General features: G+C 36.5%; 2 protein-coding genes across 2 annotated transcripts; both read left to right on the top strand.

The window, feature by feature from the left end:
- Positions 1 to 1,530: 1,530 nt before the first annotated feature.
- LOC109207743 (brefeldin A-inhibited guanine nucleotide-exchange protein 2-like) lies at positions 1,531 to 15,697 on the top strand. The gene is made up of 11 exons (XM_019370727.1): positions 1,531 to 3,091; positions 5,258 to 5,575; positions 5,685 to 6,030; positions 6,136 to 6,558; positions 6,641 to 6,930; positions 7,347 to 7,620; positions 11,411 to 11,910; positions 12,007 to 12,328; positions 12,463 to 12,841; positions 12,987 to 13,672; positions 14,808 to 15,697. The coding sequence occupies exons 1-11, from the start codon at positions 1,902 to 1,904 to the stop codon at positions 15,417 to 15,419; spliced, it is 5,340 nt and encodes a 1,779-aa protein (XP_019226272.1). The 5' UTR covers positions 1,531 to 1,901; the 3' UTR covers positions 15,420 to 15,697.
- A 1,651-nt stretch (positions 15,698 to 17,348) lies between these two features.
- LOC109207737 (probable calcium-binding protein CML18) lies at positions 17,349 to 18,748 on the top strand. The gene has a single exon (XM_019370719.1). The coding sequence runs from the start codon at positions 17,825 to 17,827 to the stop codon at positions 18,431 to 18,433; it is 609 nt and encodes a 202-aa protein (XP_019226264.1). The 5' UTR covers positions 17,349 to 17,824; the 3' UTR covers positions 18,434 to 18,748.
- The last annotated feature ends 3,397 nt before the right edge of the window (positions 18,749 to 22,145 follow it).

Raw genomic sequence — 22,145 nt, 5'->3', positions numbered from 1 at the left:
GAGACTATCTGTATACGGTAAAATCGGAGGGTCCAATTTCCCGTTATTAAGGCATTCCAGAAGACCATCTCGGAGCCTCGAGGCCGCAAAGCTGTGACCGAGTTCCCTCCCTCGAGGCTCGTCGACATCCGACCTAGAAGCAATATTGAACATGGCGAGGGTAAAGGCGGGAAATTCCCAAGACGCACGGCTAAGTCTGACAAAGCCTAGCCGGCCTACTCTGAACGACCTACTCTGAACCCGAATCAGGGTGTCATGTCTAGCTGTCCCATCTCCATATCTTTACAATTAATGTATTTTATACCGTGTAGGGATTCCCCTTCTATATAAAGGGGGTCCTTGTCATTTTTGTAAGAGGACGGCTGTAGCTCCAACTACTTCACACGAAATATACAAGAACTCTCTCTTTTTCTCTCTAACATACTCCCTCGATATTGTTGCTCTTATTTATTATCTTCATATTTGTTCTTCATTTATTGCTTATCATTGGCCATAAAGAGCCTTCGCTGATTATTTTACAACTGTTAGCCCTTCCCCGGCTGCCATTAATAGCTCGAGCCCGAGCCCAGGAATCAACCTCGAGGCCCCGTATCGGTCAGTTCGAGGCCCCGATCGGCTAGCTCATCGGTTAATCATTACTTTAATTTAGCTCGCATTTCGTCTCTAAACTTCATACACTTAGCATCATCTGCTTAAACAACTAGCATACAAATAAATCACTTATTTTTAGAGTACCATCAATAAATTTAATTGTTATTACCATTTTTACGGTAAACATGCTTTCTAAGTGTTGTGGTGATGAATGCATTGTTTGTTTCTCTTCAAATATTTTGTCCTATTTAGGTTTATTTTTTATTGAGAAACTTTTGTCAACTTATTAATTTTTATAACTTATGATTATATGCTTATCATGAAATAAATTGTATTTATCATAAAAATTATCTTATCTAAGCGCGGTTGTATTTAAAATAAATGATAAATAGAATATTTTGTATTTAAATCGATCTGGAATCTAAACAGTTCTAAGGTTATTTAAGTCATTTTAATAGAAAAAGAGCTTATCAACACTTTTAATCAAATACTGCAGCAGCTTATTACCAATTTCAGCACTTGTATCCAAACATGTAACTGCTTATTTATTAAATCAGTTTCAGCACTTAAAATTGCTTTTCAACACCTAATGCTTATCAGCTACTTCAAATCAGATAATCCAAACGGGCTCTTTATCAAGATATTTAAAGTGCAAACTATTAAAAGCATATTATATATATGTTAATTAGATAACTAATATCACAAAAATAAACATTATATTTTATAAAAGACAATGTTGATAGTTCATATTATGTTTATATCAATTTCGTACCACAAAAACTCCCTACAAATACAATATTTTGAGAGAATGTAAACAATTGTTTACCTTTTAGTTAGTAATATCGTAAGTTTGAATCTCTAGAGACATTCCTAGGTGTTACTATAAGGAAACTTCAATTGACATTCCTAGAGATGTTTATTTTCTTTTTTCAAATTCATTTCCTAGTAGAGATTGATAAAGCAGAAAACGCAGTAGTACGGTACTATTAGGCGTCTTCCAATTTCCTAAAATCCAAGTACCAAGCAACCACCATGTTCATTTCCTAAATTGCTCCTATGGTCAAACCATCGGGCTGCACACCACTTGTTTGATAATACTCCTACTATACGAAAAAAATAATCAAACACACATCGCGATCTAGATTCGCTCCAGTTTCTATCACACTCCCTCACTCCATTCTCCTACACCGGATCCACACATTCTGGCCGCCCCCCGTCGCCGCTGCAACTCCCATTACGACATCGTCTTGAACGATCCTCCACATCGCCGGGCAATTACGAATCCAGATCCAATCTAACCCAAATCGGGAATGGCTTCTTCGGAAGCCGATTCCCGGCTAAACCAAGTGCTTCTCCCAGCCCTTGAGAAAATTATTAAGAACGGATCATGGCGTAAACATTCAAAGCTATCCCACGAATGCAAATCCGTTATTGAATTCCTAACTAACCCATCATCGACCCCACCCACTTCCCCTTCTACCCAATCCGATCCTGATTCAACTAACCAACACCCCGGTGTTCTCCTAGATCTCTCTTTTAATGATTCAGAGCTTATTCTTAGCCCTTTGATAAACGCCACAGTTTCAGGTCACCTTAAGATCGCTGAAGCTGCTCTTGATGCTGTGCAAAAGCTCATTGCTCACGGGTACCTTCGCGGTGAAGCGGACCCCACTGGAGGCCCTGATGCCAAGCTTCTATCAAAATTGATTGAGTCTGTTTGTAAATGTCATGATTTAGGAGATGATGCCGTGGAATTGCTTGTAATTAAGACTATTTTATCTGCCGTAACATCCGTTTCGATCCGAATCCATGGGGATTCTTTGTTACAGGTTGTGAGGACGTGTTATGATATCTATTTGGAGAGTAAGAATGTGGTGAATCAGACTACGGCTAAAGCTTCCTTGGTTCAAATGTTGGTAATTGTCTTTCGGAGAATGGAGGCTGATTCGTCTACCGTGCCATTGCAACCTATTGTCGTGGCGGAGTTAATGGAACCAGCTGAAAAAGCTGATGCTGATGGGTCGATGACATTGTTTGTTCAGGGGTTTATAACCAAAGTGTTGCAGGACATTGATGGTGTTTTTAATGCTGGGACTCCGAGGGCCGGTGCTATGTCTACTGGTGCTCACGACGGGGCATTTGAGACAACTACATCGACTGTGGAGTCCACTAATCCTGCTGATTTGTTGGATTCCACAGATAAGGATATGTTGGACGCCAAGTATTGGGAGATTAGCATGTATAAGACGGCACTGGAGGGGCGAAAAGGGGAGTTGGTGGATGGGGAGGGAGAAAGGGATGATGATTTGGAGGTTCAAATCGGGAATAAATTGAGAAGGGATGCATTCTTGGTGTTTAGAGCTTTATGTAAGCTCTCAATGAAAACCCCACCAAAGGAGGCAGCAGCAGATCCACAGTTGATGAGAGGTAAGATTGTGGCATTGGAGCTGCTCAAGATATTGTTGGAGAATGCTGGAGCAATATTTAGGACAAGTGACAGGTATTTACCAGCTATTATACTCAAATCTATTCTAAGGACTATGCCTCAATCACTTATGCAATTGCTTGTTTATAAATCATCAATCAAGCTTGTTAATGTAGACACATGTAAGTCTATTAATTCTCTTGACTCCCACCAAACTGAGCTACCGTTTCGTTCATGTTAGCTCCGAAATTAAATAGGTCCGAGAACTGATGTTTGAGGGGGATATGTCCTAATCATTCATCAGGCCCAAAGGATTATTATCTACCATCCCCATCTCTGAATGAATTTTGAGAGTACTCATTCTGAAGGTTTCTTATGTGTTTCCACACCCAACCCCTTAAAGCATGATTCCTAGTTTGTGGCTTTGTGCACCATGGATTTTGAGCTCCATATTTAGCTTGTACAGATCTTTCTTCGTGATACTTTTTGTGAGTGCTGTTTTAGTTTTTCTGAGAAAGATCATAATTACTTATAAAAAAATTTCCAGCTTCCTTCTCACTTTATGTTACTGTACTCTATTTCTTTTTTGATGAAGATGTTACTGTACTCTATTTGAATAAATAGATTTTTTTTTTTTGTTGAAAATGTTCTGGAATATTTGAGTAAATAGAATTTTTCGTCACTTTTTTTCCATCCAATAGGAAATCCCTCAAAAAAATTTCCAACTTTATCTGTATCTTTCTTGGAATAGACATCATGTAAGTGGACAGACCAAAGAAAAAAAAGACATGTAAAAGGGGAGTTAGTTATTTATTGTGTTAAAAAAACGTTAGCAGGTAATGAGTCTAGCACGCTATTTATAAGTAGTAGTCTCTCACCAATTGGATTTTCCTACTGGACAACCTCTTTCAAACTTCTCCACGATCATTCTTACTTTTAAAATTTTTTCTTGAGAATAAAAAAAATAACACTATTAGAAGTAGAGGGGCGGGCTTATCCCTATACCAACAAACTATGCCTGGTATTTAAGTGGAGAAGGGTAGAGGGGCGGGCTTATCCCTGAGTTTCGAAGGTTGTTGTTGGTCCTACTGAGTGTATGGCACCAATTTATTCCTTGCTCCGAGATGCAAGCCCAAACCACACAGAATCTCAATCTTACATCTTATATTCTTTCTCTAACTCTTGTAGTCCGTGGAGTTCATTTAGAAGTTAAAAAAATAGCTTTTTGCTATATTTATATGCAGGGGACCCATGAAATTATGACCCGCTCAAGTTATTTAAAACTGGACGAGTTTGGCTGGGATATATTTATTGGCGGGTCAATTTGGGCTACCTATGCGCAGCCCAAATTGACCCAAACTTTTAGGATGGTTTGACTTGGGTTGCGCCTAAATTGACTTATTATTTTAGCCGAAATAGACCCAACATGTTGACCCAAGCAATATCTGGATGAGTTATGGCCCAAAGAATTTATTGATTTGACTTGTTTTTACTCCTATAGTTTAGCCCAACACATCCATTTGGCACCCTTACTTAAGTGCAAGCCTGAAATAGTCTCAAAAACCAACATAATTACTGTTACAATCTATTTCTTAGTTATTTTATGGGTCGTTATGTAACAGCCCATGGACTGTTGGCGGTTAAACTTGAAACGGGGTTTCTAGCAAAACTTGCCTTGGGAAAATCTCACATCGGAATGGGAGGGGAAAGTTACGGACTGTATAAGGGTGAGTTTAGGATTCTAATTCTCTTTGGGATGATAAATGACCTACTTAACTCAGTGGTTAAAGTACTGCTTTCATATGGCGGGAGTCAATGGTTCAAATCCAATCAAGGAGACAAAACCATAAGGCCCAAAAGCCTTGAGGTGTTGCAGAGGAGAGCTAAAGTGGACAATACCTTGACAGTTGGGTCTGGGCCGTGACACGTTGAAGTTATGATGGTGGTTATCTTTTCACTGGTTAGGTGCTTGTCACAGTGTAGTCACCTCTTCTCATTTTTGTTATACTCATTTCTGCAATATTTTTTCCTTCTGGTCGTCTGCTAGATTTTTGCGTAAGTCTCATAACCTCTCTTTATTTGAAATTCTAATCAGTGCCTACTCTTAGGTCTTGGCACTGTCTGATTATTTGACCTACTGCAATCAGCAGGGCAACTTCTTGTGCATCTTTCAATTTCAATGATGGTTGGTCTAAATTCATGGTTATATTTGGTTTTAATTGCTTTGTTCTATTCTTACAGGTTTTTAGGTGCTATTAAGCAGTACTTGTGTTTGTCGCTTTTGAAGAACAGCGCTTCAAGTCTCATGATTGTCTTCCAGCTTTCATGCTCAATTTTTATAAGTCTGGTTGCAAGATTTAGAGGCGGACTCAAGGCAGAAATCGGAGTTTTCTTTCCCATGATTGTTCTTAGAGTGTTGGAAAATGTTGCTCAACCAAATTTCCAACAGAAAATGATAGTGCTTCGATTTCTCGAGAGGCTCTGCATTGATTCACAGATTCTGGTTGATATATTCCTCAATTATGATTGTGATGTCAATTCGTCAAACATATTTGAGAGGTATCTTTCAAATCCTGTTGTCTGTGTATTACATAGTTAAGAAATTTCACCTTAGTCTGATTATAAATTTCATCTGGTTCCTGCTTTGTTGTCCACACAATTCTCCCAGAATGGTCAATGGGCTTCTTAAAACTGCTCAAGGGGTACCTCCTGGTACAACAACAACTCTGTTGCCACCACAAGAGGCAACGATGAAGCTAGAAGCAATGAAGTGCTTAGTGGCTATCTTGAAGTCTTTGGGAGACTGGATGAACAAACAACTGCGTATTCCAGATACTCATTCAACCAAAAAGTACGAGGCACATGACAGTAACTCGGAACCTGGGACTCTTCCCATTGCAAATGGCAATGAGGATGAGCATACTGAAGTATCAGATTCTCATTCTGAATCCTCTAGTGAAGTTTCGGATGTTTCTACGATTGAGCAGCGTCGCGCTTACAAGCTTGAACTTCAGGTAGGTGATAAGTATATTTGTTCTTTGGACAAGTAACTATTCTGATTGCCAAAAGAATTGTCATGAGCAGTGTCTGCGACATGGTCTAACTTGAAACTTGTGCAGGAAGGTATATCTCTCTTTAATAGGAAACCCAAGAAAGGCATTGAATTCCTGATTAATGCTAATAAAGTGGGGAGCTCACCAGAAGAAATTGCGGCATTTCTTAAAGATGCCTCGGGTTTGAATAAGACTTTAATAGGTGATTACCTTGGGGAAAGGGATGACTTAGCATTGAAAGTAATGCATGCGTATGTGGAATCCTTTGATTTCCAAGGAAAGGAGTTTGATGAAGCCATCAGGGCCTTTCTACAAGGATTCAGATTGCCTGGTGAGGCCCAGAAGATTGATCGAATCATGGAAAAGTTTGCTGAACGGTACTGTAAATGCAATCCAAAGGCTTTTAGTAGTGCAGACACTGCCTATGTCCTTGCTTATTCAGTTATATTGCTTAACACTGATGCCCATAATCCCATGGTCAAAACGAAGGTATGCTTTTCGTTTTGCAGGAGATGACTACTTGTTTATGCCCGTTTTCAGTAATTTGGCCTGATATCCTATTATTCTGTAGATGTCAGCTGATGATTTTTTAAGGAACAATCGCGGAATTGATGATGGAAAGGATTTGCCAGAGGATTATTTGAGATCTTTGTATGAGCGGATATCGAGAAATGAAATTAAAATGAAAGATGATAACTTGGCTCTCCAACAAAAGCAGTCTTTGAACTCTAACAGGATTTTAGGTTTAGACAGCATTTTGAATATTGTTGTCCGTAAGCGAGGAGATGGCAGTATGGAGACTAGTGATGATCTAGTCAGACACATGCAGGAGCAGTTCAAAGAGAAAGCTCGCAAATCCGAGTAAGATTCACTTGATAATTCTTCTTTGCCTGGACGGGAGAAGTTATATTCTTGAAGTATTATCTTACTTCCATCATTTTGTCTTTATTCTTAACAGCTCCTTTTCTTTACCCTCTGTAGCAGTTTCCTGTAAAGATATAAGAATGAGAGCTTTAAAAGAATTACATATTGATCTGCTGCTGAAAAATGATGATACTATTTACTGTGTTGTATTCTTTTTGTGAGATCAATCTTTCACACATTCGTATTCATTAGGAAGCTTTGGAAGGATATGTCATAGTATCATTGCTTATGATCTCTTTTAGGGAAGAAAGAAATATGTAATTTATTCATTACTCAAGGTCAATCTTGTGTACTACCTTTCATTCCATTGCGTGATTAACCTAGATCACTTTGAATTCAACTTGCCTTTGCAGATCAGTTTATTATGCTGCAACAGATGTGGTGATCCTCAGATTCATGGTAGAGGTCTGCTGGGCTCCAATGTTGGCTGCCTTTAGTGTTCCTCTAGACCAAACTGATGATGGAGTTGTGATAGCTCTGTGTTTGGAAGGATTTCGTTGTGCAATCCATGTTACTGCTGCAATGTCCATGAAAACACATAGGGATGCTTTTGTGACTTCTCTTGCAAAATTTACTTCTCTTCACTCACCTGCAGACATCAAACAGAAAAACATAGAAGCAATCAAGGTTTGTGTTTGCTCCTAGTATTGCATGCCCATGATTCTGCTGTACTGAGTTAATCTGTTTTGTTGCTAATCTGCTTTTTGGTGTTGCTTACCAAGTTTGCAATTTGATTTTTTTTTAAAATTTTTAGAGCCTGTACCTAACTCCCTTTGAACTACTATATATCCTATCCAAAATTGTCATCCTCCTAGAAGGCCTTTATATCCACTTCTAATTCGGTATCACCTTCAAGTTTACCTACTACAGAGTAAATATGATCTCCACCAGACATACGTAACAGCTTTTATTTATTGTAATAGAGACTGTGCATAATATTCATGAAACACCTTGCATGTACGCATTGTTGTCAGGACTTATAGTTTCCTCCCGGCTAGTAGCTTATCCGATCTCCAGCATCGAAGTGAATGATGGATTTACTAAGAGGAATTCCTTTGTGTTGGCAGCTGATAATACAGTTTAGTAACATTAGGAAGTTGGTGCGGTGAATTTTGGAACAAGCTAGAATGAGTCTTAACAGATTGGAGTCATACGTGATGGTTATTGTCTATAGTTTGGAACTGATTGTCATAGGATAAATTGTAGGGCAAATCGTTGGAATTGATCAATAGAGCTGATGTCCTTCTATTGGGTAAGGTCGTGTTGAAGTTTCATAAGTTCAACCTACCCCTTTAATTCAGGTCCAAGGATACTATTAGCTTGTGAAACCACGACTCACTGATAATGAAACAATATGGTTTGACCTAAAATGATGTTTGAGTCAAATAACTGTCAACGGAGCTGGGAATTGATCTTAGTTTGATTGTAGCTTTCACCTTTCTTTTAGGCATAATATCTAATGTATCAAAGGATAGTTTCACAATATTTATTATATTTAAATGAGTTTAGACTTCTCAACTTCAAAATTGTTTTATTCACCATCCCTAAAAATAATAGTAAGTTGTCTTTTTCAAAAAAATAAATAAAATAATAGTAAGTTGTAACCTTTTGTCAACACACCTATTCTTTTTTTTTTTGAGAAGGTAACAAATTTTATTATACTAAAAAGATAGTCCTTAGCACATACAGTGTTACAAGACCCAAAATGTGGACATTAGGAATAAAACCTATTCTGACAAGTAGGAATAAAACTCAAAACTCTCATATTGATAACCGTCCAGGCGAAATAAGGACATTCATCTGGTAGTAGTTAAATTTTGACAAAATTTGGTTAAAAAGATAAACAAGCCAAACAGGAAAACCACAATTTGACTAAATTTTATTCGAGAATGATCTTGGATGATGATAGGAATGCAAAGGATAAGGTATTGGTCTGCTTCATAAAAAAGGATAAGGTATTGGTCTGCCCTAACATATATCAGTGCCTTTGGAAATGAGAATAAGACTAAAAGTACACTTTCTAGTGATAATAGTGCCTATCTGCTATATTTTTTGATTGGTAGGGTACTTTCTCGATTTTTTTCTATGCTCTTAAGAAATTTTCACACCCTTGTCCCTCTTTCAAGCCTAACTCCAGAAATTTGCGCATTCCGATTATGATATTGAAAAATCTGTGGTCTAGATTTAGTTTTCCACTCCTCTTTACTACCAAACTCCTTGTTCCATTATTTCTTAAATTATCTCTCTTTTACTCACAGGAAATATTTTGGATACTGCTGCAGTTATCCTATTTTCATTGACCTATTTCTGCTCAAGTCTGCCCAAAAGTGACTTAATCCTAGTAAAAAGTTTAGCTTCCAATAATTTAAATTCTTATTAACTATGAGGCCTGGATGCTCAGCAAAGCCATGCTCGGCTCCATTAATTTTGGTTAACTTGGAGTTTTGGTTCGTAATTTTTTAATTTTTATTTTATGAAAGGAAATTTGGTTCTTCATCTTTTGGGAGAAAACATCTCTAGAATTAGTCTCGAGTTCAGTAGCTGATCTAAATATGGGTTTTCAGGTAACCAAATGTCTGGAATATTAGTGATATGGACTGATTTTCAGGAATTCAAAGTCTTCCTTTGCATAATAGGGGACTAAGTTTAGTGTGACAATATGGATTTTTTTTGATCTTTGCTTGCATTTAGCATATTACCGTATCATTAGCTGAAATTCACCATCCTACACTCACTAAGAATGAATGACATGTATCTTGTTGTAAATTTTTTATACCTTCTAATAAAAAAGGCTTAATATGTTTGTCACCAATTCCCAATACAGGTGCACGTGCTTAACAAATGCTAGTCCTTGATCTTTCATTAGTTTAGTTCTGACTACCTTAATTCTCACTGAAGGTTGAGGGACTATATGCTAAATATCAAGGACCAATAGAGTTTCCTATACCTTTGCTCTCACTTAAGGAAGGGTTCCATAGATAGACGTCTCGTCCACAACAAGAAAAAAAGAAACAAAGTAGGTTCACATAACAAACAAAGTATTACCGGCTCACTTTTTGCCTCCTAACATGGAATTTTCATTTGACCACATGATTTTCAATATTATATATATTTTTGATGACCATTCAGTATGTGTGTGTGTGTGTGTATACATATACATATAAATTACATTTTAAAGAAGTTTGTCCTTTAAATTTCAGAGGATTAATCTATGATGCAAAGAATTTCTAAAAACATTTTAGATTTTCTTGGCTAACCACATTTTTATCAGTACAACAACATCATACCCACATTTTTATCAGTATAAACCAATATCTGAAACTGATAGCAAAAATTGGTATCCGCAAAACCAATCTACTCATCTTCTGACAACAAAGAAACTCCGCTTTGTAGTTGGTTTTTCAGTTTTCGGGGACATGTGAATATCAACTAATTATATTCTGTATTATTTAAAAAAAAGGTTACATCTCTTCAACAGATTTCTTCATGTTTTTCGCGTTTCAAACATTATGTGAAGTTGTGAACACGTATTTTGCCGAAATTGTTATAATAATCTATTCAAATGTAAAGAAAGAAAAACCTTTAGCAAAGAGGGTCAATGGAAAGGGGAAGAGGAAGTTTATTACCTGGAACGGTTCGCAACACTATATTACACTGTATTTATAGTAGACTGTTACAAGTTTACACATTTAAAGTGCCAGGATTTCTACCAGAATAAATGATGGTTGGAAAGTGTTTTAGATCCAATCAAATTGGGCTGGTGGAGGATACCTCTCAGCATCAATCCAATGCTACCCATAGTCATGCCTGGTATTATGATTCAGTGGCTCTTTTGTAAGGTGGGATATAAGAGACTTTAGTGGACCCTTGGCTTCTCTTTCAGCCTGGACTTTCTTTTTCTCAACCCTCTTCTCTCCCCTTTTGGCTAATTAGTCAACCTTATGCTCTTTCATTTTCCTTTTTGTTTCTTTTAGCTGAGAATTAAACTAAATTTACTCAAATCCAAGAAAAAAAATCCTTGTACGAGTTTGCCTGCACCTCCTTGCAGATATGTGATTTCATGTGTATAATGAAGGGGTTGTTGGCAATTACACCGCTCATGTGTTTTAGGCTCTAGATTTGTCATATTCTGGTGGGACTTCATGTATATTAATAGACTGCTCCTTGCTGACCAAGTGGCAAATGTAAAAGCAGGACCACGTTTCTTGTCAATGTAGCAGGTAGTCTGGACCTTGTTTGACCCGAGTGGTTAGTTTTCCTGTGTCAGTGCTATTAAGTTGCCGTATTATCTTCTCCCTGAGGTTTATGGAAGACTATACAGTATCCTTGCAAGTAATGGCTGGTGGTTATAAATTCTTTACTCATCCTTTCCTTGAGTTCTGTGAGAAACTCATTGACTTTCCTTTTTGTTTAACAGGCAATAGTTACGATCGCAGATGAGGATGGAAACTACCTGCAGGAGGCATGGGAACATATTCTGACATGTGTTTCTCGGTTTGAACATTTGCATCTCTTGGGGGAGGGTGCCCCTCCGGATGCTACTTTCTTTGCACTTCCTCAAAATGAATTTGACAAGTCAAAACAAACTAAGTCTAGCATCCTTCCTGTCTTGAAAAAGAAAGGTCCTGGGAAGATTCAAAGTGCAGCTGCAGCTATGAGGAGAGGTTCATACGATAGTGCTGGTATTGGTGGCAGTGCTGCTGCAGGCATCACATCTGAGCAGATGAACAACTTGGTCTCTAACTTAAACATGTTGGAACAAGTTGGTGAAATGAACCGCATATTCATAAGGAGTCAGAAATTAAACAGTGAGGCTATAGTGGATTTTGTTAAAGCTTTATGCAAGGTCTCCATGGAAGAATTACGTTCTACTTCGGATCCACGGGTTTTTAGTCTCACAAAGATGGTTGAGATTGCGTACGTTCTTTGGTTTCTTTACATAAGTGTATCCTTTTGCTTTCCCTTTTGCTTCCTGATAACTAGCAGAACTATTGATTCATTTTCGTTAAACAGGCACTACAACATGGATCGTATCAGATTTGTTTGGACAAAAATCTGGCAAGTTCTTGGTGAATTTTTTGTGACCATTGGCTGCTCCGAAAATCTTTCAATTGCCATATTTGCAATGGATTCTTTACGCCAGTTATCAATGAAGTTCTTGGAGAGAGAAGAATTGGCTAACTATAATTTCCAGAATGAGTTTATGAAGCCTTTTGTGATTGTTATGCGCAAGAGTAGTGCTGTTGAGATTAGAGAATTAATCATCAGATGCGTCTCTCAAATGGTTTTATCTCGAGTCAATCATGTGAAGTCCGGATGGAAGAGCATGTTCATGGTATAAACCATCTTTTGATCTTTACTCCATTATAGATTACATGTTAATACTGAATATTCATTCTTTTCTTAAATTTCAAGTTTGTTCTTTTCACCTGATGTTTTGTTTTCTTTCTGATTACCTAACGTTTTCAGGTCTTCACCACTGCTGCTTATGATGACCATAAAAACATTGTGCTGTTGTCTTTCGAGATAATGGAAAAGATTGTGCGGGATTATTTTCCATATATTACAGAGACTGAGACCACAACATTCACAGACTGCGTTAACTGCCTTATTGCATTCACTAATAGTAGGTTCAACAAAGATATTAGTCTCAATGCCATTGCTTTCCTTCGTTTATGTGCGGCAAAACTTGCTGAAGGTGATCTTGGCTCCTCGAGGAACAAGGACAAAGAAGCTTCTGGGAAGCCTTTACCATCTTCACCTCATAAAGAAAAAGACCACAATATTGAAAATGGAGAATTGACAGATAAGGAGGACCATCTGTATTTCTGGTTTCCTCTGTTGGCTGGTAAGGACAAAGACATTAGACTTAGACCAGGATTTCATGCCTGTAAAGCAAATGCTCTCTTTCACTGTTCTTTGTAGAGACATGTTTTAAGTCTAGGTTAATATTTGTTATACTTGTTTAAGAAATTATTCCTTTTCTCTTACAGGACTATCTGAACTTAGCTTTGACCCGAGGCCTGAAATCAGAAAGAGTGCTCTGCAAGTGCTGTTTGATACCTTACGCAATTATGGGCACCATTTCTCTCTATCATTATGGGAAAGGGTGTTTGAATCTGTCCTATTTCCAATCTTTGACTATGTTCGACATACGATTGATCCTTCAGGTGAAAACTCACCTATGCATGGAAATGATGATGAAGAGGGTGAGCCCGATCAGGATGCATGGCTTTATGAGACCTGCACACTGGCACTCCAACTGGTCGTAGATCTTTTTGTTAAATTTTATGACACAGTCAATCCTCTTCTGAAGAAAGTGCTGTTCTTATTGGTGAATTTTGTCAAGCGTCCTCATCAGAGTCTTGCTGGTATTGGCATTGCTGCATTTGTCCGTCTTATGAGCAATGCTGGGAATCTTTTCTCTGAAGACAAATGGCTTGAAGTGGTTTTGTCCCTTAAAGAAGCTGCTAATGCAACTCTTCCCGACTTCTCTTTTCTTCTGAATGAAAATAACAATTATTGGTCCCAGGAAGAAGATATGGCTAGGAATAGCAATGCTGAAACCACTGGGACTGATTCTCCAGATGAGGACTTGGAAAACCTGAGGAGGCACCGTCTATATGAAGCTATTTCTGATGTGAAGTGTAGGGCTGCTGTTCAGCTATTATTAATTCAGGTATCCAGCATAGCCACTACTGTGGGTTTAGTTCTAATTCATTTATATATGCTCTCCTGAAGCAAGTAAAGATGGTATACACTATGTTAAGGGTACAAGATAAAGGGCTTGATCAGTACATTGCTTCATGTTCCTACATAAAAATCATTAGTGTGATGGACTCAAAAAGCCCAATGAATGTCGTACTGTTTAAAAGATCTTTTGAATATCTCGTGGTTTGACTTGACATTGTTAGACACAAATTGAAGGTGGATAACGTGTCAAATTAAGTGGGAGAAATGTGGGGTTGCCATATAGTTTTGGTTTTAAAATATATAGGCACATTTAGAAATTTTGGACGCATGTATATCTGCTGTGCTAGTGTTTATTCAAGCTCTTAAGCTAGAAATGTATATATGGATAAAAAATAACAGATTTATGTTGGAAACAAAAGCTATTTTTAAATGTCTAGAAGGAGATACCATATTCGAATAGGAGTAATTTGATGAAGGTTGGGCTAAGATATTTTAATAAGGAAAGATAACCGGATAAGTACTCCACTTGATAAACAACCTACCATTCATGAGTTATCGATTTACGGTTGCATTATCTTTTCTCACTGTCTTTAATCAATCTGAGATTAGTACTATTTTATTTTTTGATATAAAACTTTAACTAGTAACACCTTCATAGAAGTTGGTACCTATTTTATTTCATCATAGTTTCTTTTATGTATGACTAGAACTGGGAAAAAGAGAATCAAATTATAATTGACTAAATACTATGAACCCTTGATGCCTTCTCAAGTTTCAGACAATCTTTCTATTGCTGATCTCTGTAGTTTGAGATTAGAGACTCAGAATATCTCAGAATCCTGTAGGACGATCTAATTTGATATGACAGGTGTTCGTGTTTTTGGTGTTTGGCGGTTGTGTTTCTCTTTCTAGGTGTCTACTTGCACTCGGGATATCTTTGTATTGTTATTTTGGTCATTCGCTTAAGTATGGGGGCCGTGTGCTTCCTTAAATGTCATGTCTTCAGAAAGAACATTGATATTATTGGGAACCTTGTATGGTCAATTTGATTAATCTTTCCTGCTTTTCGTGTATATGTGGAGAGTATAATTACTACCATACTGGTCGCTTGCACATTGCAGGCTGTGATGGAGATCTACAACATATACAGACCTCAGCTGTCTAGCAAAAACATCATTGTCCTCTTTGATGCCATGCATGGTGTGGCGTCTCATGCTCATAAGATAAACAGTGACGCAACACTACGGTCAAAGCTTCTAGAGTTCAGTTCCATGACCCAAATGCAGGACCCTCCATTATTACGGCTTGAGAATGAGGCATATCAAATTTGCCTCTCATTTTTACAAAATCTTGTGCAAGATAAACCTACTGGTTTTGAAGATTCTGAAGTGGAAACTTACCTCGTCAACCTTTGCAGCGAGGTCTTACACTTTTATATTGAAATTGCACGTTCAAGACAAATGTCCGAGTCATCTCTTGGTGCACAGCTTCGTTGGTTAATCCCCCTTGGCTCTGGTAGAAGGAGAGAGTTGGCTGCACGTGCACCTCTTATCATTGCAACTCTCCAGGCAATATGTAGTTTAGGAGATGCATCATTTGAGAAAAACTTGTCTTGCTTCTTCCCATTACTTTCAAGCTTGATAAGTTGTGAGCATGGCTCAAATGAGATTCAGTTAGCCCTGAGTGATATGCTCAGCTCATCCGTGGGTCCTGTTTTGCTTCGATCATGTTGAGCTTAGGGTACTCATATGTTTTTTTTTCTTCGATATATGGTAATATTTCTTGTATTTTTGCAATTTTTGCTATGATCTAATATTGCAGAAAGATAGTTATGGTGCTTCAAAAACTAGTGATTGTTTATCTGCCCAGGCATTTAGAACCTTCTGCAATATACTGAGGAGCTTAGCTCTTTGTAGAGTCATTAGATGTTAGCAGGAGTTCTGGTGTTGTATGTGTAGCATTCCTCTACATTATATGAGCAATTTCATGTCTAAAGTTTGCTTGTTCTGTATCGGCTCAGAATCATTTTGTGGGCTTTGTTTATCTGATTAGTTGCAGGGGTCTGGTAATTGATGTTTGATTTTACAGCTCTGAAGCAGTATAAGATCATCCATGGCGATTCCGTTGGTTAGAAGACAAAGATATTATTTGTGTTTGATGCACAGGTATGCTTTTGTTGGATTGATGCTTACTTCTCTTTTCAATTTATTTTTTGATTGTAATAATATTTGGGCCAGCTTGCATGTACACCGACAAGAACACTTGATGGGTTGGCCTCTCATGAGCAGATGGGCTTACACTAAATATTGTTGCTGGGATTCAGACCTAGGGTTTTTAGGTTGTTACTTCTATGCTTCAACCACTAACACATTTACTTGGGGATGGGTGCATGGCTACCTTCTCGTAATTGCTTTATGGAACATATTTGAAGTGGGCCTCTGATTTGTTACTGAACCTGCGAGGAAATATTTTCCCTGGCATATCCAACTGTTTTTTTAATGTTATTACTCTATAAGCAAAATGACCATTAAGGGACTCCAGAATTTTCTCTGAAAGGCGTCAGTGTACAGACTGTCATTATTCTTTTACAACTCAGACATACTTTGCTGGTGATCCAGTTCTTTCCTGTTATCATGGACTAATAGGGTAACTAAGGTTTCTGAACCCTGGAAAAAAGTCTTCGTCTTTATGCAAGTTTCTGTTTCTGCTATGTCTGGGTGATTATTGTGGTGTTTATGCGTTGTGATTTTGGAGAGCTGCCAGTCTCCACTTTCCATGTAGTTTCTTAACCTGTTTTCCTTTTTCCGTTTAGAGCTTTTGTTGAAAAACAGACAGATATCATTGAGTGGTTATTTATGTTCATTTGTATCCTTTTTACAGAGAAGTGCTTTTTTACGAGGAAACGGTCTCTTATAGCCACTTATAATTTCAATAGAAGAAATGACTTTTTCAGATCTCTTATGTGTAGAAATAAAGATCGCATGTAAAAAAGACATAAAGTTACAAACACATTTTTAAAGGACTATAAAACCAATTGAAGGAGTAATTTTCCTTATCTTCAAAATCTACTGGTGACATAGTGCTTTTTACGGTCGTATCAGTGATTTGCAATTTTTCATTTATCCAGGGAACTCTGTTTTTGAATCTGCCCACTTTGTTAAATTTCTGTTCAGCTATAGAACTACAAATGACTGAAAGACCTATCCTACTGGTCTTAAAAAAAAGTCTATTTTTTTTTTTTCTGGTAGATATCAATGTGAAGGGAGACTCAAAAATTTTCCCGTCCAAAAAATATCACCCATCGCTTTTCAAGATTCAAAACAAGATTTTGGGCGTGCGTTTAGAGTGTTTTACCTGTGATTTTAACGCGGATAGGTGTTAACTTAAAAGTTTCTTAGAATTAATTTAGTGTAGCGTAATTCCAGAAATTAGTCAAATTGACTATCGATAAACTAAATTTATCAAATTCCGTTGGAGAAAGTGATAGGAAGATTCCATCTTCTACTAGGTGACTTCTAAAACGTTGCACCTTGGTCCCTAAAGAATCCCAAGTACCTTCTCTTGCTGTTGGAAAGAGTACTTGTGTCTTAATTGCCGTCTGACATGTAAATTCCTAAGAGATTGTTCATTAACACTTGATTGGTTCACAAACGGAGGCCCCAAGAGCCAAAAAGAGAGGGAAAAAAAACATGATGACAAATATTGCCGGCAATTTTAAGAGGATATTTCCTTATTTCACTAGGAATTAAACTTGGTAACTAGCACAGCAAAGACATTGTTTACATTCCGCGACATGATTTCTTCCACTTCTTTCTTCTGCTGCTTCATTCTAACTTGGAAAAGGTTCAGAATTTTTCATTTTAATAGAAAGAGAGAAAGAAATCTGAGTACTTGGAAAATGCAGGTTACTTTCTGTAGGACCACATGAGGACTATAGTATGATTAGAAAGTGACAAATGACTGAGTTTCTTCTCCCAAATTCCACGGCACATGTAATGTCACATGATGCTCTCTCACATTCATTTGTGCTGACTAATTCTACTTCTTGACAATTGACAATAATTCAACTACCACTGTTTTTCAGTCTTTTACTCTTATCGTTTCTCCTTTTTTCCAAGATCCTAGTTAAAAGATCACTATGGATTCTTTCAGAATATGGTTCAAGTCTTTGCATAACTCTGCTGGAAAATTTCTTGGACAATTTAAGTACTGGAAAAAAGAGAAAAAGAAACCAAAGAGAATGGTTTCTGATTTCAGTTGGTTATCAGGTTTTGCAGCTATGGAAATCTCTAGTCAACTTAAATTAGTCTTTAAATTCATAGATGCTAATGGAGATGGGAAGATATCTCCACTGGAGTTAACTGAAATTTTGTTGAGTCTTGGACATGAAGAATTAAAAGCTGCTGAAGAATTAGCTGAAGTTATGGTAAAAGAAATGGATAGTGATGGGGATGGATTTGTGGATTTGGATGAGTTCATGAGTATTATGGGGGTGGAAAATGATCAAGTTTTTGGTGATTCTACTAAGGATATTGATGAGCTTAGGGGAGCTTTTCTTGTATTTGATGCTGATAAAAATGGAGTTATATCTGCTAAAGAGTTGAGGAGAGTCCTAATTAGTCTTGGTTGTGTAAATTGCAGTGTTAAAGAGTGTCGTAGAATGATTAAAGGGGTTGATAAAGATGGTGATGGATTTGTAAATTTTGATGAGTTTAAAGAAATGATGGGTGCTGGTTGCAATCTTTAGTATAGTAAGCTCATAATCTTTTTTTTTTTAAAATTCTATTTTTGTATTATTTGGGATTTGAAGGGGAGCTTAGCACAAGTTAATAGTTGTCTGTGTATGATCAGTACGAGTTTAAACTGTGGAAGCAAAATGTAAGAGTGCGTGTAATTGACCCAATATAATTTAGCCCTTTTTCGAACTAGGCGCACACGAAAATCTTAGTGCATCGGGCTGACTTTCTTTTCTTTTTAATGTTTGGGATTTTCTTCGTTTGTATGTTCACTGTGAAAATTCACTTTTTCTTGTAATTAGTATTGTCGGGCTTGTGTTTTCTCATCATATTATTAAAGCTCGACTCTTTCGTTGTTTCCAATAATTTCAGAGATCAGAGTCAAGATCTGAAGACAAAATATGTACGTTCAAGTATACCTAAACAAACACAGCCATTTATTAGCTGCATCGTCACGTGACACGTCTCAATTGTTATACCCTCTGAAATGATTAAAAAATATCAAAATTGTTTACTCTTGTCGCATGTTCTTGACCTAAATGGGTTTCCTTTTTCTTTGTTTGGGTCTTTAAAATATCCAAAAAGAGAACATTTCGCAGCAAATCTTTTCTCTTTTATTTTTCTGCTAAAATTCTCATTAACGAAATTCATGAGCTAAAATTTTCATTTAAAAGTTAATATTAAAATCATATCACATAAATGCGCCGACAAAAGATTGTATTTATTTATTTGGTGCGTGGATCAGGTGCCGATATATTGCAAGTTCCAATTTCACCAGTGACTCTTATTTTCTCCTACTGGTTTAACTTATTTATATATAGCGGTCAGAAGATAAACGCAGACGCAACAGGCCGTTGAATTTTGTGACCTAAAGCCAAACTTTACGGGGCCTTAATTTTTTTTTTAAAAAAATTATTATTTATTTGAAGTCTATTTTCTTTAGCGTTTCTTGGATACAGAATTATTAATAATTTTCTTATAATCAATAACTCTTAATATATATTTCTCAATTGACAATATAGCTAATCTATTTGACTTTTCTTGTGACATTGTTGATCTTAGATAAGATTTTATTAATTTTAATTTTGAAAACTTCTTTCTGCTGAAGCAACGGTAACATGAGTTATTAACATTATTCCATAAGCAATTTAGGCATTTGAAAAAGAATTAAATCTTTTTATTTGACTAAGTGTATCAATTAAACTACTATCTTCTAATTGTACTATTTTTCTTAATACTTTTAATTCAGAAAAAAAAATCTAAACCATCAATATCGAATTGATTATTATGCTTTAACGAATATTCAAGATTAAGGTAACATTTTTTCAAATTTCCAACATCTAGTGATCTTAGTTTTTACCGCCAAATAGAAAATCAAAAATATTTTCATATGCTTCGAATTGTTCAAATCTATTTTGAAGTGAAAAAATAGCCTTGTCTATTATGTATAAAAGTAATCAACTCTAAAGGACTCTTCGAAAGATTTTGTGATTTCTTTATCATCACTCCCATCAAATTGTTGCTTCCTATATATCACATTTTTCTTAAATTTCGGGTTCGATATTTCAAGTGCAATTTTCTTGGTAGAAATCACAGTAATTGCAAATACTTCTTCTCTGTTATAAAACAATAAATGAAGAACACGAGTATTGCAGAGAAAAGTAGAGAGAGAGAATTCTTATTGATATTGGATGAATTACAATGGAATAGAACCCTCTATTTATAGGGAGGGGGTGACTTAGCCACCAAGCAATGAACCCTAGAATCTCTCTAAATATAGACATTCACCATAAATACAATTCTATTTATAACACTCCCCCTTGAATGTCTATTCAACAGATAATGTGCCTCGTTAAAACCTTAACTAAAACAAAACCCAGTGGGAAAAAATTTAGAGAAGGAAAAAGAGTACACATATCTACATACGCCTTTTGCTTGCCTCATTAAAGACCTTGCAAGGAAAACCCAGTGGGACAAAACCTTGTAAGGAAAAAAGAGTGCAACGCGTATTAACTCCCCCTGATGAGAGCATCAATTCACATCCTTAAGCATTTGCATTCCAGTCTTGTGCACCATCATCAAAAGATCTTTGGTAGAGATTTGATAAACAAATCAGCCATATTAACTTGAACGAATTTGTTTCACCTTGAAATCATCATCCCTAATAGATGTATTGTCTTCATATGATCTTGTAGGAATCGTCAGTTCAATATCTTCACATAGAGGTGAAACTCATGCTATCGTATTATCATGCCTATAGTTATAGCAAGATACATTTGTGCACAAATTGCACTGAGGAAGTGGTACTTCAAGATCAAGAATTGTATATGCTTCAAGCAACTTAAATTCTTCATGGATTGTCACATAAGTTAAGTCATATAAGCCATATAGTAGACTTTAGATGCATATTAAGTTTTCATGTCATGCTAGACATATAAGATATCGAAAACTGATTGCACATACCATTGACTTTATACTTTCAAGTGTTTGAACTACATGTCTTTCAAATGAAACCAATTCTATTCGAAATTGTTTCTCCAGACTTTATCCTCATATATATTTAGCGGTATCATAGATGTTGTCGATGAACATTTTATATTGGTTCCAACCTCCCTTTTTTTCCATAAAGACATAACATAGATATCTCTTCATTTATATTTTCAGGTACCTGAATCTCTCCTGAGATTTTATGAAGTGTTATGTCATGTGATCTTCTAGATCACTTGCCTCCTTTGTTATGATCATTTAGATCATTTTCTCATCTTATTTATCAAGAAGTTTATTTGAAACCGATTTGTCTATAGGCTTCAAGCGTACCATAGACTTTGTCCTAGATACCATAGACTTTGTCCTTCTAGGACTAAATAGGAGCATTTGCAATGAGAATATAGTTACTTTCTTTGGGCCAGCAAATACGTCTGGCATGCTTTGCAATATATTGCAAATGAATAATTCTTTTATGAACTTCAAGTTCATATTATCTTATTCGAGGATCTAGATGTTCAAATGATAATTCATTCCACGTAACTTTTTCTCAACTGTTTATCATGTCTCCCCCTCATGTTAGAAAAACTAACTTGTTACCTCAACTTTCAGAATCCACCTTTGTGCGTTATGGTGTTAATCAAAATATACACAGCACATCAATAATAATAAGATGGAATTATTTGGTTCCTGACCCTGAACCACTTGTGTGGGGAGAAAATAATATACTTTGGTATATAACGTATCAAACTGATATATATAACTTTTTCTCATAAGCAATTATTTAGCTATTGAGTGGAGGCACTCAATAAATCATTTTGCTAAACCAACTGTGATGTAAACCAAATTATCAAGATGAACTATCTTGAATAAAAAATCTGAAAATTATGCACTAAATCAAATTATTGAGCAAGTTACCCCGCAAATACCATGTTGCGGGTTAATAATAATAGCACATGTAACCATCTCATAGATGCATCTTATGGGTTATACATGGCATGTGAATAGGCCCATATTCACCTTTGATATTTTCATCATTCATGGGATTCAATCCCTATCTCAAACCTCCTTCTAGAGGTGAGTGCGTGGTATATTCACTACCACTAGCACGTTCATATTCTTCCTAGAATGAATATGTATTCATAAGTCAGATGTGGTCACATTCACATCATGAATTGACCATAGTCATCTGTATGTGCTTTACGAAATCTTATGTCAAATCGATGACAAACATTAACT

This window comes from Nicotiana attenuata, unplaced genomic scaffold, assembly GCF_001879085.1.
Source record: "Nicotiana attenuata strain UT unplaced genomic scaffold, NIATTr2, whole genome shotgun sequence".
NCBI lineage: Eukaryota > Viridiplantae > Streptophyta > Magnoliopsida > Solanales > Solanaceae > Nicotiana > Nicotiana attenuata.
Note: the sequence above shows the minus strand (reverse complement) of the source record. Positions and strands in the feature narration are given on the sequence as shown.

Bases quoted from the DNA above. Each gene is read 5' to 3' on its own strand.
- LOC109207743 (XM_019370727.1), top strand. From the start codon at position 1,902: ATGGCTTCTTCGGAAGCCGATTCCCGGCTAAACCAAGTGCTTCTCCCA. The intron at 7,621-11,410 runs GTTTGTGTTTGC...TTTGTTTAACAG, and splicing joins AAAACATAGAAGCAATCAAG to GCAATAGTTACGATCGCAGA. The intron at 12,329-12,462 runs GTATAAACCATC...TAACGTTTTCAG, and splicing joins GATGGAAGAGCATGTTCATG to GTCTTCACCACTGCTGCTTA.
- LOC109207737 (XM_019370719.1), top strand. From the start codon at position 17,825: ATGGATTCTTTCAGAATATGGTTCAAGTCTTTGCATAACTCTGCTGGA.